The sequence below is a fragment of the Phoxinus phoxinus genome (genome assembly GCF_949152265.1).
Source record: "Phoxinus phoxinus genome assembly, chromosome: 18".
NCBI lineage: Eukaryota > Metazoa > Chordata > Actinopteri > Cypriniformes > Leuciscidae > Phoxinus > Phoxinus phoxinus.
The window spans coordinates 10,536,786-10,553,257 of record NC_136893.1 but is presented as its reverse complement, the minus strand read 5'-3'; the positions used below and the strand labels follow the sequence as shown (position 1 = coordinate 10,553,257).

At 37.9% G+C, this 16,472-nt stretch overlaps 1 protein-coding gene across 8 annotated transcripts in view; it reads right to left on the bottom strand.

Annotated features, from left to right (window-relative positions):
* kif1b (kinesin family member 1B) overlaps positions 1 to 16,472 on the bottom strand; it is a 69,621-nt gene that overhangs the window by 36,300 nt on the left and 16,849 nt on the right. For 3 of the 8 annotated variants that reach the window (XM_079587600.1, XM_079587601.1, XM_079587603.1), the window contains exons 3-15: positions 12,908 to 12,984; positions 12,572 to 12,751; positions 12,284 to 12,349; positions 11,499 to 11,677; positions 9,589 to 9,700; positions 8,863 to 8,940; positions 8,573 to 8,638; positions 8,443 to 8,460; positions 8,166 to 8,241; positions 7,486 to 7,564; positions 7,195 to 7,337; positions 3,232 to 3,365; positions 207 to 286 (exon numbers count right to left, since the gene is read on the bottom strand). In XM_079587600.1, the coding sequence (XP_079443726.1) occupies positions 207 to 286; positions 3,232 to 3,365; positions 7,195 to 7,337; positions 7,486 to 7,564; positions 8,166 to 8,241; positions 8,443 to 8,460; positions 8,573 to 8,638; positions 8,863 to 8,940; positions 9,589 to 9,700; positions 11,499 to 11,677; positions 12,284 to 12,349; positions 12,572 to 12,751; positions 12,908 to 12,984 (1,288 nt within the window). Of the gene's footprint in view, positions 1 to 206; positions 287 to 3,231; positions 3,444 to 6,718; positions 6,761 to 7,194; positions 7,338 to 7,485; positions 7,565 to 8,165; positions 8,242 to 8,442; positions 8,461 to 8,572; positions 8,639 to 8,862; positions 8,941 to 9,588; positions 9,701 to 11,498; positions 11,678 to 12,283; positions 12,350 to 12,571; positions 12,752 to 12,907; positions 12,985 to 16,472 lie in introns of all 8 variants that reach the window. The other 5 variants (XM_079587602.1, XM_079587604.1, XM_079587605.1 and 2 more) reach the window with 3 other exon arrangements.

The following is a 16,472-nucleotide window of genomic DNA, read 5'->3' as shown; positions in this document are numbered from 1 at the left end:
ACAAAGACATCTGGAACATGTATCTTTGATACTTGAATCACATGTTAGTGTTGAGGTCAGTGTGCGATTTGACAGCTACTTGAGTCTGGTACAGACTCGCACCAGCTGAGCACGCGGGCACATAGCAGACACTCCTCACGAGCATAAAGGGTATGGGCACAGGGACAATAGGAAGGGAGCCAGATGGCACCCAAGCCCTCACTGACCTCTCCATACGGATGGCCTCAGTCTTCCTCAGCTTCTCCTCCCAGGTCTCATTCAGCTCGGCTATGATCTTCTCCGACTCCTACAGGACCGCAGACAAAGAGGGTCAGCATATTTTAAAGGATCATTTGGAAGTTTATGCTGGGAGGTATAAAACAGGGTCTGAAATGCCTAAATATTGCTGCCATGAAAATATTGTTAAAAAGCTTAGAATCTAATGTTTTTGAAAGAAGTCTTTTATGGTCACCAAGGCTACATTTATTATTAAAGCATACAGTAAAATAGTAATATTAGTACAATTTTAAATAATAGTTTTCTATTTTAATGCATTTTAAAAACCTATTTATTTCTGTGATGTCAAATCTGAATTTTCAGCAGTGATTACTCCAGTCTTCAGATCACACGATCCTTCAGAAATAATTCTAATACTAAACTGATTTGGTGTTCAAGAAACATTTGTTTTTTATTATATTTAAAAATTGCATAATACTTTTATTTATTAATCATAGTTAATATTATTCTCAACATATACTAAAACATTATTAAAATCTAAAGTTGTATCTATTAACATTAGGTAATGCACTGTGAACTAACATGAACATTATTATTAACAAAGGTTAATAAATGCTGCACAAATATATTGATCATTGTTAGTTTATGTTAGTTAATGCATTAACTAATATTAACAAATGAGACCTTATTGTTAAGTGTTACCATTTTTTTTTCTATGTGTATAATTTATATAATCTATAATAATTTAATATAATTAATTATTCTATAATACTATAATTAGCACCAGGTCACCATTTCCACACATTTGCCATCATGACCTGTCTGACCTGTGCGTAATACTAAGAAGCTTAAAGCTTATTCTGCTATTCAGCGCCGTGAGCACATCTTGCTGTGTGTTAAATCAGACATAAGATGTGGGAAGACCATAAATTTCAGGGTCCTATGGCTAAAAGGGAAAATCTAGGCAATACGCCTGTGTACAAAGGGTCAAGAGCAGTAAAGGCAGTTATCTACGGGAAGCCCTACTACACACATTTTTATTCTATTGTGTCTGTCCCTCATTGTCCTTGGCTGGAAGAAAGACAAGAACCATCTGGCCTGAGGTACAGGAAGCTCCCCTAGATCCTTCCTAAAGGGTTAACACCCCTGCCATCTGTTCAGAAAGTAACACTGTGGCTTCTTCAAACCTGTGATCTGATGCTTCTAAGAAACCCAGATCACTACAGGGGACTAGGAAAACTGGATTATCATTATATTAGATCTGCATATACACTACAGATCATAAGTTTGGAATAATTAAGATTTTTTGTTTTTGAAAGAAGTCTTACCAAGGCTTAATTTACTTGAAATTAAATAAAACAGTAATATTGTGAAATATATAATATGTTTGAATAAAAAAAGTTATTTTAAATTTTATAATGTATTCCTGTGATGACAAAGCTACATTTTCAGCAGTCATTGTCTAAAAAATCATTTTCAGAAGTCATTCTAATATTTCACAACATTACTGTTTACTGTATTTTTATCAAATAAATGCAGCCTTGATGAGCACAAGGACTTTAAAAAAAATTGACCGGTAATGTATATTTTCAAGTAAGAAATGGGTTGTATGCAGGGCAAATCACAGAAATCATGAAGTGATGAGCTCCAAACTGACTGCTATCTGATTATGTTAATAATTGAGGGAAAGGCTGCTCTCACTTTTTATCATAGATCAATATTTTTGGCTAATACAAAAGAACTGGTCTATTTCTGTCTGATTTCCTGACGAACTGCGTCGGAGGTTGACGTCACTAGTGCGAGCCACTTGCCGTAACCATGGAAACTATTGCCTGGAAGCTGTAGCCACGTATACTTTCCCTCTCTTTTCCTCCCTTACTATCTCACACATTCACATTCAGTCTCAGTGAATGGTTTCAAACCACTGGTGGGTGGGAAAGTATGACAAGACAATCTTTTCACTCCCTCAAATAATATAATATAATATAATATAAAGTAGTAATAATAATATAAAGAATTTTATTTTACATGTAATCTTAGTCTAGTCTACATCTCATCTTTTTTTATACATGTAATATTTATATTAATATTTAACTTTTTAAATAAAAATTGAAAGGGGACATATGCAAAATTCACTTTTACATGGTGTTTGAACATAAATGTGTGTCGGCAGAGTGTTCACAACCACCCTATAATGATAAAAATCCACCCACTCCTATTATATATCATAATTAGTGTCTTAGAACAAGTGAATTCTGTTCGCAGAATCTGTGCAAAGTGACGTCACTTTGTACAGGCCCCACCCACGACTGCTGACGGACTCTTCCGTATAAAAATAGTTTCCGGCCGGAGCAACTGTAGCGACAAGAATGTCTCGTAAGCAACTCAGGAGTTTTGTTGTTGGACGTAAGAGTGAACATAACAAGTCTTCATGTACTCCCGACATCAGAGCCGCTAAAGACGCAGTGGACTAGTTTTATTTTTGAAGGGAATGCGCCCCCCTATACCTAAATTAATTTATGTCTGTGCGAATCACCAGATTGCTTTGTGAATAAGGGTCAATACAAAGAACATATAAGGCTGAACACCGCTAATGACAGTTTCTGACATTTTCTATGCGTAAGATTGTCCTGTTTTGTTTTTGCCGGATGCAACTGAAACAACCCACATGTCATAGCTCTTTACAGACAGCTGGCATGTCAGATATCATTCATTAAGACAAATCTGTCAGAATGAAAGCAGAACAACAAAGATGAAGTCCTTGAAATACCTCTCAGGTTACCATGGTGATCCAGAGTAGAGTATACATATGTATGAGAACATGCAAATCATATGAGTAGAGCATTTCGAATATAAAAGGTCACCAGGTGCCTGAAGCACCCCCTTATCCCATTACACATTGTTACCTAATTAGTTGCGATTCATTTAAGAGGAAACCTCTTTGACGCCAGGAAATGGTTATTAACTTAAGCCCTTGACCCTTCTTTTGTTTTTCGAAAATGCTTGTCTGTGTACCTTCAGCCTCTCGATGGCCTCTTCTCCACCCGGCGTGGACATGATGCGCTCCTGGATGCTTGAAACGGACTGCAACCCTGCCTGGCTGCACAGAGAGCCTGAGGACGGAGAGGCTGTCAGGCAGCCCATAGGTGCTGTGGAGAAATGGCCAGGCCGTTGGTTCTCTGAGGCAAGCAAGTATCTATGCTTATTGTTGTGTATATCTTTCAGGTCTGAGCCACAGAGGAGAGACAGACGACGCAAAGAGGAAGAAGCAAAAGTGGTGGAGACAGAAATGTAAGAGAGAGTACAAGAGACAGACAGACAAAGAAAGGAAGAAAAAGGACAAAGAGGAGGAAAGACCAATGTGAGACACACAGTTCACATCAAAGGATTACAACAAACACGCCAGTCAGATGCACAGTTTTCACCTCAGGTTGTTCAATAGAAAGTGAACACATATATTCCCAATACTTTAAAAATCCAATTCATAATCAGAGCCTTCTTGTCCAGCAATAACGTCCTTAAAACAAGATATTAAAACCTGTTTTAGAGAATGTATCTGGAATTTAACTGTATTGTGTCTTGTTCCATTGGCAATTTTCTCTCTCTCTCAATTTAGCTTAAAAAGAAATGAAACATTAAAACACAATGGAACAAGACAAAATACACTTCAATCCAACATTCATGATTTCCTTTTATACATTTTCTTTTATATGCTTTTATTATATTTTATTTGAAAAGCATCAGATTGCAGTTTCAGGCTGATTTTCCATTCAAGATACATTCCCGGGAATCTTAATTTTATACACAATTTTGCTAAGGTAAATTTGTCCTGTTTTAAGAATATTCATTTTGACCACAGTATATAGTATATAATATTTGTACATTTTGAAGTATAAAATAAAAATAACAAATTTCAGTATAGAATATTTTAATATTAAAGGTCCCATATTGTACACCTTTCTGAAGTTTTATTTTAGGTTTTGATGTCCTTAAGAATACACATGTGCGGTATAAGAACCAAAAACATCACAATATATATTTTACAGCACCTTTCTCAGCCAAGAACAGGTCGATTTTGGCCTGTCTACTTAATAATCATGAGCCTCTCTTCTGATTGGCCTGTTGTTTTCTGAGTGACCCACCATTGGTAGGGGTGGTGACAGTAGTTCTGACATCACATTTATACGGAAGTCACAACGGCTTGTGAAAAGGCACAGCTACTTTATGCAGGCTGTGTGCATTTGTCTGTGGATTGACTGTTTTAAAACTTATACGGTAGTTTCATAGCCCCTAGACCTCTGTTATCATGAAAAAAAACAGGAAATTTCAGTTTTGACAATATGGGACCTTAAAAAAAATTATAGGATATTCATATTTTATACACTGTTGCAATATATGTATAATATATCATAATAATAATAATAATAAAAAACATGACCTTAGAACAGTGCAGCCGATCTTACAAGCACATTAATGTGATTAATCTTTCTCTTTTTTTTAAAATTAGACTTGATTTTGACCTGGGTGAAAACTGACTTCTCAGATAGGAGAGAAGAGTTATGGGTTGGGGTGGGGGGAGGGGGGGGGGTGCATAAAGGTCACAAACCAGGAGAGGGGGGCTTGGGGGTGGTTTTATCATAACATGCAGCTATACAAGCTATAAAATGTGTTTTCCACGCGGCACATCATTCTTAAAGTCATGATGCTGTCAATGTCTGGCAGCCACAAAGCTCTTCAAAACATAATTTTGGTACATCTACGGTGACTGGGAGGGGAGTGTGCATTTTAAAAACCTCTCCCAGGGAGCTTTACCACAGTTCAGTCGAGCTTTCTGCTGTGTATTCACGCTATTGGATTTTTTCCCCACTTCATTTATCTGAAAAGACTCTCCTGAAGCAACTAGGCCAACATGGCGGAGTAGCAGCACTGCATTACATTACCGTTCATGCGTTCAGATGATGCGATTGAGGCCGCTAGCACACAGACCACGGCAAGCATTTCAGTCAAGTTAAAATGTTCACTTTCCCAGCACCATATGGTTGTAGAGGTAGAAAGCACAGTGCGCGTGCATCTCTCTGCGTATATCAAGAACTCCCAGACAGATAGAAAAGCAAATAGCCACATGAGCTCTGATTCGGTTCTGCAGCTTTTTAAAAGGTATGCAGAGCTTGTGTAAGAGGATACAGAGAACAGGGATGGGAGAGGGCACAGACGCACTTGAACTAAAGCGATACTACATAATGCTATGGTATCTTACACTACTAAGTTCACAAACTGAAGCAATGATCTATCAGAGAAAAGGTGCATGTTTGATCATATTACATTTGCAGAATAGCAGTTCCAGTGGTAGTGTTCTAACATCGTCAATATCGTGACCTGCAATGAACAGTTAAATCACAATAAAACCTCACTAGGGAAAAAACAAAAGACAAAAAAAACCGAGATTCCAATTAAAACCAATGATCAGATTAAAGGATTGACATTAAAGAGATATTTCACCTAAAAATAAATTCTGTATCTTTTCATTTATTCACCCATATCATTCAAAACCGTATGACTTTCAGCTTTAAATGTTAAGCAGAATGTCATACAATAGATTTTTTTAAGGAAGTCAACCATTTTGAACTCATTAAGTTAATATAAGCCTAAACCTCAATAAGTTTAAATTAAAACCGGTGGGAAACCCAATGGAACCAAACAAAATACCTTATATTTCAACATTCATTTATTAGTTTATGTTTAATTATAAAATTAAAAATTTGTCAGATTATGGAAATATAAAGAGCTGAGAAGCAGTTTCATGTTGATTTTCAATTGAAAGCATCCGAAAATTATATACAATTTTACTTCTTAGTTAAATTTGTCTATTAATTTTGACAATATATATAACATTTAATTATGTGGATATTTACATTATATACAATTTTGCTGAAGTAAATTAAAATGCAAAAAAAAAAAACACTGGTCTGTTTATCACACAAGGTATAGTTGTATGGCTCATATGGACTACTTTTATGATTCGTTATGCTGCCTTTTGTTATTATAATTCGAATAAATAAGTATAAATCACCTTTCCTTATATGGAAACGAAATATAAGACATTCTTGTGTTTCACAAAAGAAAATAGAGATTTAATGATAACAAAATGTTCATTTTGGGGTGAACTATCCCTTTAAGTGCTTCCAGATGCAGTCTATCAGATCTATCGTGCTGTGTGTGGGGTTTGGGCTTATTTGGAGGAAAGCCTGCCATTAAGACTGCATCATGCCAGACAGTCTATCAAATTAAGCTAAGAGCAAGCTAAGAGCAAGCATAAAGCCTGCTAGTGGCATGCTAACCCATCCAATCCTTCCCGTATTTATCTCGTTTGTCTGGGATTCCTTGTGATAAAAAAAACTGAGGCATGCAAAGCCGATAGGTTTGTATTCCAGAAGCGATGAATAAGCTATTAGTAGCGAGAGGGGAGAGCGAAAGGATGTGGCCCCGTCACGCGTATACACACATTTGATTCCACTTCCAAGGCAATCATCCCCCATTGGCTCGACTGAAGGGAAGCAGGAAGAACAGGAGAAGGTTGAGAAGTCAGAGTTGAGAGGACTAGTAGAGGAATGATTGACGGAGGCAGTTAGATTTGACTAGACAAAATATTGTGAAGACAAACATGAGAGGGAAACACTTGACTTAACATAATTGGTATGTTATGAGTGGTTAAACTGGACATGTTGTGCTGGAAAACATCATTGTCTGTTTCTAACCATCATATGTCCATACTAATGCTAATCTCCATCGCATGTTGATGAATGGTTAAATGAAGACATAGAAGGAACAACATGAAGACAATGCAAGCTTGTCAAGACTGCGGCATTAGATCAGAGCTAAAGAATTCGCCCCTTGTGAGCGCAGTAAGTGACCTCCCATTTGTCTGGCAATTGGGCATGTATGTCAGTGGCCATTGGGGTGCGCTGTGCCTCGACTTACTGTCCAGGATGTCCCCGAGGCCCTGAGCACGGAGCAGGTCTCTCAGCCGTGTCACCTCGTCCTTAAGCTCCCGCACCAGTTTGTTGTTGGGGTCCTCGTTGATGACGGCGTTGCACTTGATTTGCTTGGCTCTGTCCGCATATCTTTGAATGAGCAAACAAAGACAATGATCCAAACAGCCATTGATATCACAAGAGTGTTATTATCTAGAGCAAGAAAGCCATCTTATCACAATCAGGATCTAAGGGTGGAAGTCACATTGTTTGAAGGTAAGTAGGTGTGAATTCTTACCGGAGTGTGCTGAGAGTTTCATCATAGTTAATGTCAGCAGGGCTCAGGGCGGCCACCATAGCAGTCCTTGAGTTCCCTCCTGGTTAATGAGCACAATTATGCAAACAATTAGAAACATTAAGTAATGCAATTTTGACTTGAGTATTGAGGTAAGATGGGCTAACGAGTTCAACAGACTATATAAAATAAAGGAGCATAGAAAAACTCTATAGAGTGGGTTCAAATATCTGCAATAATTTAATACAGCGTTAACAGCAAAACACATAAGGTTGAAAGGGTTTTATTTGATAGCTATTGGTTGGAAACTTGGCATCTTATGAGAAAACTTTATATCAATCAGTTGAATATAGATAACAATATTTAGTGGAATAAAAAACAAAACAAAAAACAAATAAAATAAAAATCATATACTGTATATATATATATTTTAAATGCCTGTTTCCAGTGTTACGCATGCGTTCGGCCAATCAATGTATACTTACGTCACTGGTAGTTTCTAAAGTGCTGGGTTAGACCCTACTCTGAAATAGGAGCTCATTTAGTCCCCACAAAGGGCCTTCCTAGAACTAAATTGTTCCCATTTCCTGTGGCGCGAACATGCCAAAAAGTGGGTACCGGTACTTCTATCAGTTATAGGAAATATGAAAAGATTCCTCTGGTGTGAAAGCCCCTATACATACCTAAATTCTCTCTTAGCAGCCATGTCAACACTGAGTCTCGGTAAGGAATGAAGTCTGTCTTCTTTTTTTTCTTGCTCTGTTTCAAAACAGCCAGTAAAACATGTTGGAATGTAGCACAAATATACAGTTACTGCTATAATAATAAAGGGCTTTAGGAAATTACTTGATGTATGAGACATCAAGACAGAACACCATTAAGACAAAAGGTTACATGGGTAAAGGTGGATAGGTTTAGATAGAAATGGTTCAGTGGTTAGTGACCACAGGGAAAGATTACCTTGCTGGTACAGTTATCCTGAGAAGGGAAGCATTGCCAGGAGAGAGACACACAGCAAACAGAGTTACAGTACTGAAAACAGGCAGGCAAACAGGCAGAGAGAGAGACAAGAATTATGAATACTACTCACCACCTCAGCCAGGGCCGAAATAACTTTTCCTAGTGTAGTTAGAGATTTATTGATGTTTGCTCCCTCCTACGAAAGCACAAACAGGTATTTAAAAAAAGAATAATAATAAACTGATTAAATCAAATTGAATACATTGCCCTTAAAACAAACAAGACCTTAAATGCACTGTGACGTACATTCCGTACGTGTTACATTCCTGGAATATTTGAGGAGTGTGGAGGAGAGCACAGTCATTTTTCATATGGCAGGTGGTGGTGGAACTCTAGAGAGGCTATAAAATTAGTCTGTACCTTCAGTCTGGTTCCTTTAGCCCCTGTTGAGTCAGCACGCTCACTTCCTGCCAGATCCACCAGGCTGATTTTGCTGACCTGAAACAAGACAAAACAGATACTTTCAGACTGATAAACACACACTAAAATAAAACACAAAAGAAATGTCTTTAGTCTGGCATACTATGTATGTGGGAGTCTATTTTTTCATGCTGTCCAATGATTTTTGTCTATTATTAGGAATAGAAGTATATACACATTTCTGATATAGCGACGTCCAAATGAATCAATCTGATGATTCAAATCAAACTGATTCAGAAAGCATTTGTAGATCATGTGTTCCAATAATCATTGCTAAACAGTTCAATCATCCAATCATTTTAGGGTACTGTAGTAAAAACATTGGTGCATGCATGCAAAACTAATTGTGCTAATGAATGCTTGGGTTATCTTTTCATTTTGTCGTGCTGGATGAGTAATATTAGAGCGAGGGCTGGGGTGAGACCTGTGCAGTGAATCTAATGTAGTAGCTCTGTACAATAGCTATTGTGTCCGTGGACCTCATAGAGCTGTCTTTGTGTCTGCAGCAATTACACAATGAGCCCCACAAACAGGACGAGTGGGACGGGTCTCTTTCTCTCAGTTTTCCTTTCTGCTTGGTTCAGGATTTTCTGACTTTGTGTTGCAGGACTATTCTGAGCTCTGTGAAATGTCATAATGGCTGTGAATGGGTGTAAAGTATCCAACCTTCTCTGTGGACAGGTCTGTCTCGCTGTCGTACTTCCTCTGGGTGAAAACGATAGTGAAGACGGCGTGAGACCGGCTGCTCGTCTCGTTCATGTTTGTGGCGGCAACAGTCCTGAGGACACAGAGGGTCAAAATGAGTGCCACAAGCGTCACATACTAAATATGCATATAAATAAAAGTATAAAATAAATATACATATTAGAGTGAAACAAATAGTAAAGCTACACCAGAAATGTGTGGATATTAAATAATGTTATGGTATTTTCCCAATCAATTTATTAGTAACTGACTTTTCCCAAGTGAATTTAAGTATTTAAGGTGATGGTCTATCGAATCGTACATTTCTTGACCTTATTTTTAACATCTGTGTCAAGCTGCATATCACATCAAAACTAGAGTAAACCCTGAACTCAAAGTAATTTTGTGGGGAAAATGTTTAATTAATTTAATAAAAGTGAAGTATAAAACATAATAAAGAATAATAATTAAAATATATATTTTTATTAATTATTATTATTCATATTTAGTAATGTATTATTATTTTCAAATTATTTTAAAAAATACAATAATAAAGTTTGAACCCTGATCTCAAAGAAAACAAACAAAATATGCACTACACAAAAAAATAATAAAAATCCTTATAAAAGTTAAAAGGCTATCTTCCATTGTCCCTCCCACATTAAAAGTACAAATGAAATAGTACATTAATATGGTACTACTATCCACATAAGGGGTTGCACAGACTTGTTGACTTTAATTTTCTGCCATGGCGCTTTAAGCTTGACATCGACTAGTCGCTGATCATGGCCTATAGAGGGCGCAACAGGATAAGAAATCTTTGAAGTCCACTTTACGCTCCGTTTCCAACAGTTAAAATGTCAAATAAATGCATACCCTGAGAGCGCTCCACAAGATATGTTTATACCATCTGGATGCTCAAAAATGATCGGGTGAATGCACTTTTTAACTAATGCACTGCTACATTGTAACACACACACATACAGACAGTAGCTCACACACAGAATCATTCAGTAGCAAAGAAATGCATTGTCAACACTGTTCTTTGATTTATCAATAACTTCTAGCATATATTTCTTAGTAACTAAAACCCACAGCTTCACTATTAATAGAGAAACGCTGCCAGGTAGAATTAATTCCAATACAATCTCGCTCTCAATAACGCATAAATATGTCATCTTTACTGTGCAACTTTATAGAAAAAGCAGAAATCTGTGAGAAATATAACACAAAATAACTGATAAAAAGCTGTTATGTAAGAGCAATAGCCTTGTGGGCAGCGCTGTGTCATATGCCATTAGCTGTGCACAAGCCAACCTGCATCTGTTCATTAATGACATCATCAGCGATTAGTCAACGACGTCATCTCAACTTTAATCACATAAATGTTGATATCAGAAAATCTGAAGTCGTTCAACCCCTAATCCTCATTCTATTATAGGCAAGGCTTTGTCTCTTTATCTTTGGCCTGAAGAAGGTGGAAGTTCATGTACAGCTCTGTATGCTTATCACTAGAGAGTGAGAGCATAATCCTGGAAAGTGCTAGTAAGTGCAGGAATTAGACATCAGCACATCTAATGTGCCAAATATGGCACAGGGTGGGATGCTCTCGTGAGGAATAGGCTTTACATGTCACATTATCCACAAATAAACCTTGGTAATCAGCATGGCAGGATTAAAAGCGTGTTACTCCTTCCCAAGAGTCACATTTTACATATGACTGTCAGAGTATCACTGGAGGAAACATTACAACAACAGTTTTTCCATTTCCCCCCTTGACAAAAAGTCCAACCTCTATCCTTCAAAATCAGTATGAGCATACAAACTGAAAAATAACATTGTCTACACAAAATAGTGATTTGAGTAAACAACATATAGGATGTTTCTCTCACCTAGCTTTGTTACCAGCATCCATGAGGTCAGCTATGTCTGTGTAAGAGGTAACGGCCAGTTTCGAGAGATCTTCCACATAAGGCCCAAGTAGAGGATGTTCCCTGACACGTAGGTTCCCTTTGTTCTTAGGGTTTAGCAGGTCCCTCACTCGCTCACAGTATATCTCCATATAAGCCACCTACAATGAGCATATAACAATTAGATATAATATATAACCTGAGAAAAGAATATACATTTCTGTATTAATCTACTCAGCAAAATTCATTGCCTTAAAAAAGAAAATCCAAAAAAACTAAACTCACAAGATACTCTATCGTACAAAAGAGGTCAGTAATATATTTTTTAACGAAATCAATACTTTTATTCAGCAAAGACAGGACACATTAAGTTGATCATATGTGACAGTAAAGTCATTTATAATGTTATACAGTATATGCATGCATATTAACCAAACCCAGATCCACAATTCATTTCAGATCCGAACGCATTCAATTGACTTCAGTATATTTTTTGCAAACAATTATGAATCATACCAAAATTAAAAAGCGTCAGAGCAAATATTTTACAGGATATTTAATACCACTGCCAATTTGTTTGTAGCTGAACATGTTTTACTCTCAGTTATTGAATACTTGAGTGGGCTCAGATCAAACCCATAACCCCCCTCTATTGAGCTTAATGCTTTTAGGTAACACAGCAAAGAAAGCATTTCAACAGATTAAGGAGAGCATGTGAAGTTAGTCACAGGAATGGACTAAGGAGTCATGGTGTGTCTGCTGCTCACCTCCACCGAGTACGAGATCTCCTCATTGTTATTGTCATTGATTTTCTCAAAGAGATCTTCACAGAGCTGGGAGGGGGACAAAAGAGCACATTAGGGAGGAAAGAGAGAGCGATCGATACGGAGCACAAATAACTGCTGGACGTGCTAGACGGAGAGCTAATGCCTTAATGTCTTCTGGCAATGTCTGCTTTGAGATCAGAAACATCTCAGTCGCTGCTGAGCTCTTAAGCATGTCTTTTACTCTGGATCCATTAAGGTGATACATATGCTGTGATATTACATGCGTACCAGAGGAATAATGCCTTCCTGTCCTTCCTCTTGCTTTCCCATCATGGTGTAGGACTTGCCAGCTCCGGTCTGGCCGTAGGCGAAAATGCAGACGTTATATCCCTCAAAAGCATGCTGCAACATCTCTTTTCCGATGTCATTGAACACAAGGCTCTGTGACGCAAAGCTGGGGTCGTCCGGCTAGCACAGAAATTAAGAAAAGGGAACAAAAGACAATGATACAGACTTTTTTGGAGGATGATTAATTACAGCAGTAAATCTGACCACATGCACATTTTATTGTCCACTGAGGCAGCTCAGCAGAAAAAGCAAAAAGAGAGAGAAAATGAGACTTACCGAGGTGTGAGACCAGTACGAGTAGTCGAAGCTGAAGGATTTGGGTCCTTCTTTTGGATTCTTGGGGTTCAAAATAGCTGAAAAAGACAGGAAAATTCATCAGTATTCAGTTTTTCACACAAAACACCTAGTGGTTGAACAATATGGGTTGTTTCAATACCCAATGATGACACCAATATCTAGAGTGAAAGGTGACAAGATGGCTGTCTGATATACTTTTCATTTAATAGTTATGGCGATAATATCATTTGCAATGTAAAAATTTAAACAAATGTATAACTCATTAAAATAAAAATGTTGAATTGAATAATTTTTGCATGATAGAAATGTATTGACTGAATATAAAAACGTGTACTCAATTCACATAAAACAGCCTGTGAACCATAAATCACCACCGTATGTAAACCAACATTTAAAATTTCCATGAATTCCTCTGATAGAATGAAATGTCTGTCAAATGATAAATAAAAGAGTCACATGTGCATACTGTAACTACTCCACAACCATTGTAAACCATGTGTTTGGGAGGTATTTTTATTTTCAACAATTGAGAGATGACACATTCAATCCAGTGGGGCCTGTGTAAAAAAAAACTGATGACTCAAATGTCTTTGTGTGGGATCAGCAGGTCCACCTGTTGCATGTGACTACCCACAATTCTTCACATTTCTCACAGTTGAAATACAATTGAACTTTTCCTGTTTCCTTTGACAGATATCTCACATACTATCCATTCGCTCTCAGCAGGTTGCTACATATCCTTGCAGTCTTAATAAACAGGAATCTACAGGCTCGTTTGGTATTTGGCGTGTCCTAAATATTCAGCCAGACCCTCATCTCAACAACTCCACACCATCAGAACGCTAAGCCTGGGAGTGAGCAGCTCAAAAGTCTGCAGGGCCACAGGAATCTACTGTAGGATATTTATAGGTATCAGAGAGCCAGCTGCTGCAGTCCCCTCGACTGACTCGGAGAACCCGGCACGGCCCCCGAGCGAGTTCAAGCCTTGATTCGATCCAGACAAACACATTCCACCAGCAGAGCGCAGGGTGGCGGGGTCAGTTGGCTAGGTGGGCGGAAAAAAAAGGGGTGACTGACAAATGGGATGCATATGCTGCTGTCATAGCAACAATCCAAACAACAACATTACAACAACCTTTCCTGCTCCCGCTGTAACAAAAGTGACGGATCAGCCCAGAAATAGAGAAATGTGGTGTTTTTTCCACTTCAAAGTGCGCATGGATAGAAGAGAGAAGGGAAAGAGGTGCGGATTATACATAAAAAGTCAACGGTCTAATTAAGCACAAGGTTCTCTCTGCAGACGAGGACGTTTGAGCCCCCTGCAATGAGTAAATCACCAGCAGCACCTATGGGACACTAGCTAATCTCAGTCTTCATCTATTATTCAGTGGAAATGAGAGGGCTGGGCTGAATACTGAGCCTCTTCTCTCTGCAAGATATCAGTTGAAAACTAGACTAGAAAGTGTATAATGAATCTATATACAGCACTATCTGTAATGATTTTGCTGGCGAGTATCTGAATATCACCATAATTACATGTCACTCCTTAGCGGTGTCCGAAAACACATACAGCCAGAGTCGGTAGTACATTTGATTAAAGTGCCCTCTCTCTCAGAAAGATGGTTAGTTGTGTGGCTCTTCGGAAAGATAACTGATACGTTCCCAGGTTGCTCCTTCTCTCGTGCCCTGCATCCTCGCATGGTCAATGTGTCGAGGACAGGCCTGTGTCATTCAGAAGAAAGAGAAGCTAAATAAAGAGTGATTAAACTTCTGACCTAAGGCCAACTGGAAACTGGAGCAGTGGACACACAGGGATTTACATTACCACAGTCTTTCTGCGCCTCTTTCCTGGAACAAAACACACAGAGGGACTATAAATGCCTCTCCCATCATGCACTGTGCTTGTTCACCCGTCATATCAGAACACTGATGAGATGGGAAGATCAGCACAGGGGCCGAAAGACAGATGGAAAACCGGCAAGCCTGGCCTTGCTCACATACGCACATGTGTGGGTCACTCACACCTGTTTGTATCATTCTAGAGCCTCTACTATATTTTGTGACACAGAGAGGTTTCATTCTGATATTTCAATTAGCATAAATGAGAAAGGATTTTTCATTCAAAGCCTATATAAGCACTTCCTGTTATGTATTAAAATCCCTAAAATTTAGATGGGCAATGAAAACACAAAGAGTTCAAATTATCTCTTGCCATTCATGTCTCATACGTCAACACTGCTCACGCAAGCCATAGCAAAAGTTAATGCCTGTTACCATGACGACCACCACACTGAACCGTGGGATACAGAATCATCATCTGCGTTATACAATTTAATTTTGTACCTCCCCCTCAAAGACGTGTGCTGTTTACAATTTGAAGCTTGAAATATCAAACCCAAATTAAGTGACAATTGTAATGCCATTTCACTGTTAAAAATTCACATATTCATGTTTGAAATCCCTTAAATCTGGCTGAACATGTAAAAGGCTTCAAATGAAAGCATTAGGATTTGTAAATTAGACATTAAGCCAGACATTAGGCCTGAGAAGATTCTATATATGAACAGTGAACTGAGCAAGCTGTTCAAACAAACAAAACATGTAGCTATACATAGTGTATGCTATACATGCAAATGTTCTTTATGTACACAATAACTGATACTCGTTCTATACTAACTAATAGTATAGTAAGAGTAAAATGGGCTAAAAAGAATAAATATGAAATTACTAGAAATTTAAAAGACATTTAAAGTCTGCATGAAATCAATTTGACCGCATTTAGTTTGTTAGTGCACATTTAGTCTTATGGTGAGTGGTTAGTTTGTGCAAGTAAATCCACAAAAAAAAATGTCTGTCTTCATAGTCTTTAGTCAAAATCTGAGAATTTCCTTCCCTTCTGGAATGGTATTCCACCTCTGATGACTTGGAAAAAACAGCCCTGACCTCTATTTAATATTCTGCTTCAATCTTTAAAAGTAAAGTCGGTCGCAACTTCTGGTTTACGCGGCCATATTTAAAATGTGTACGTTTAAGTTTTAAAATCAAAACATTAAAAATAATGTAAAAAGGGAGAAACACTTCGCTGTGGGAATTGCCTGCCGGTAAAAGTGCCCTGGGATAGAGCTGTCAGAGTGGACATTTTATTACATTACTGAAATTAGCTGACAACCTTCTTGTTTGTATCAGGGCTTCAGTATACTATATTCAAAATGTATCATACTGTTGAATAGGGTGTACCATACTATAAAAGTTAGAATTATTTTTAACCCAAATAGTTTGTTTTATATGTTCAAATATGAAAATGAACAGTATTCACTGGCCAAGGGTAGTGTAGCTAGCCAGGCCCATCTCCTCAAAGCTGTCTGTGAATGACAGTTTGAAGCTAACATGAGGCTAATTGCTACTGAGGTGGCTGAATTGAGTGAATAACCTCTCAAAACAGCCTCTCAACTCACACAATTATGTTTAGATAAAACACTTGAGCAGACCACAAACCGCCAGCCAACGGAGAGCCGGTCATTATGCAAATACAAAACTAAACGTG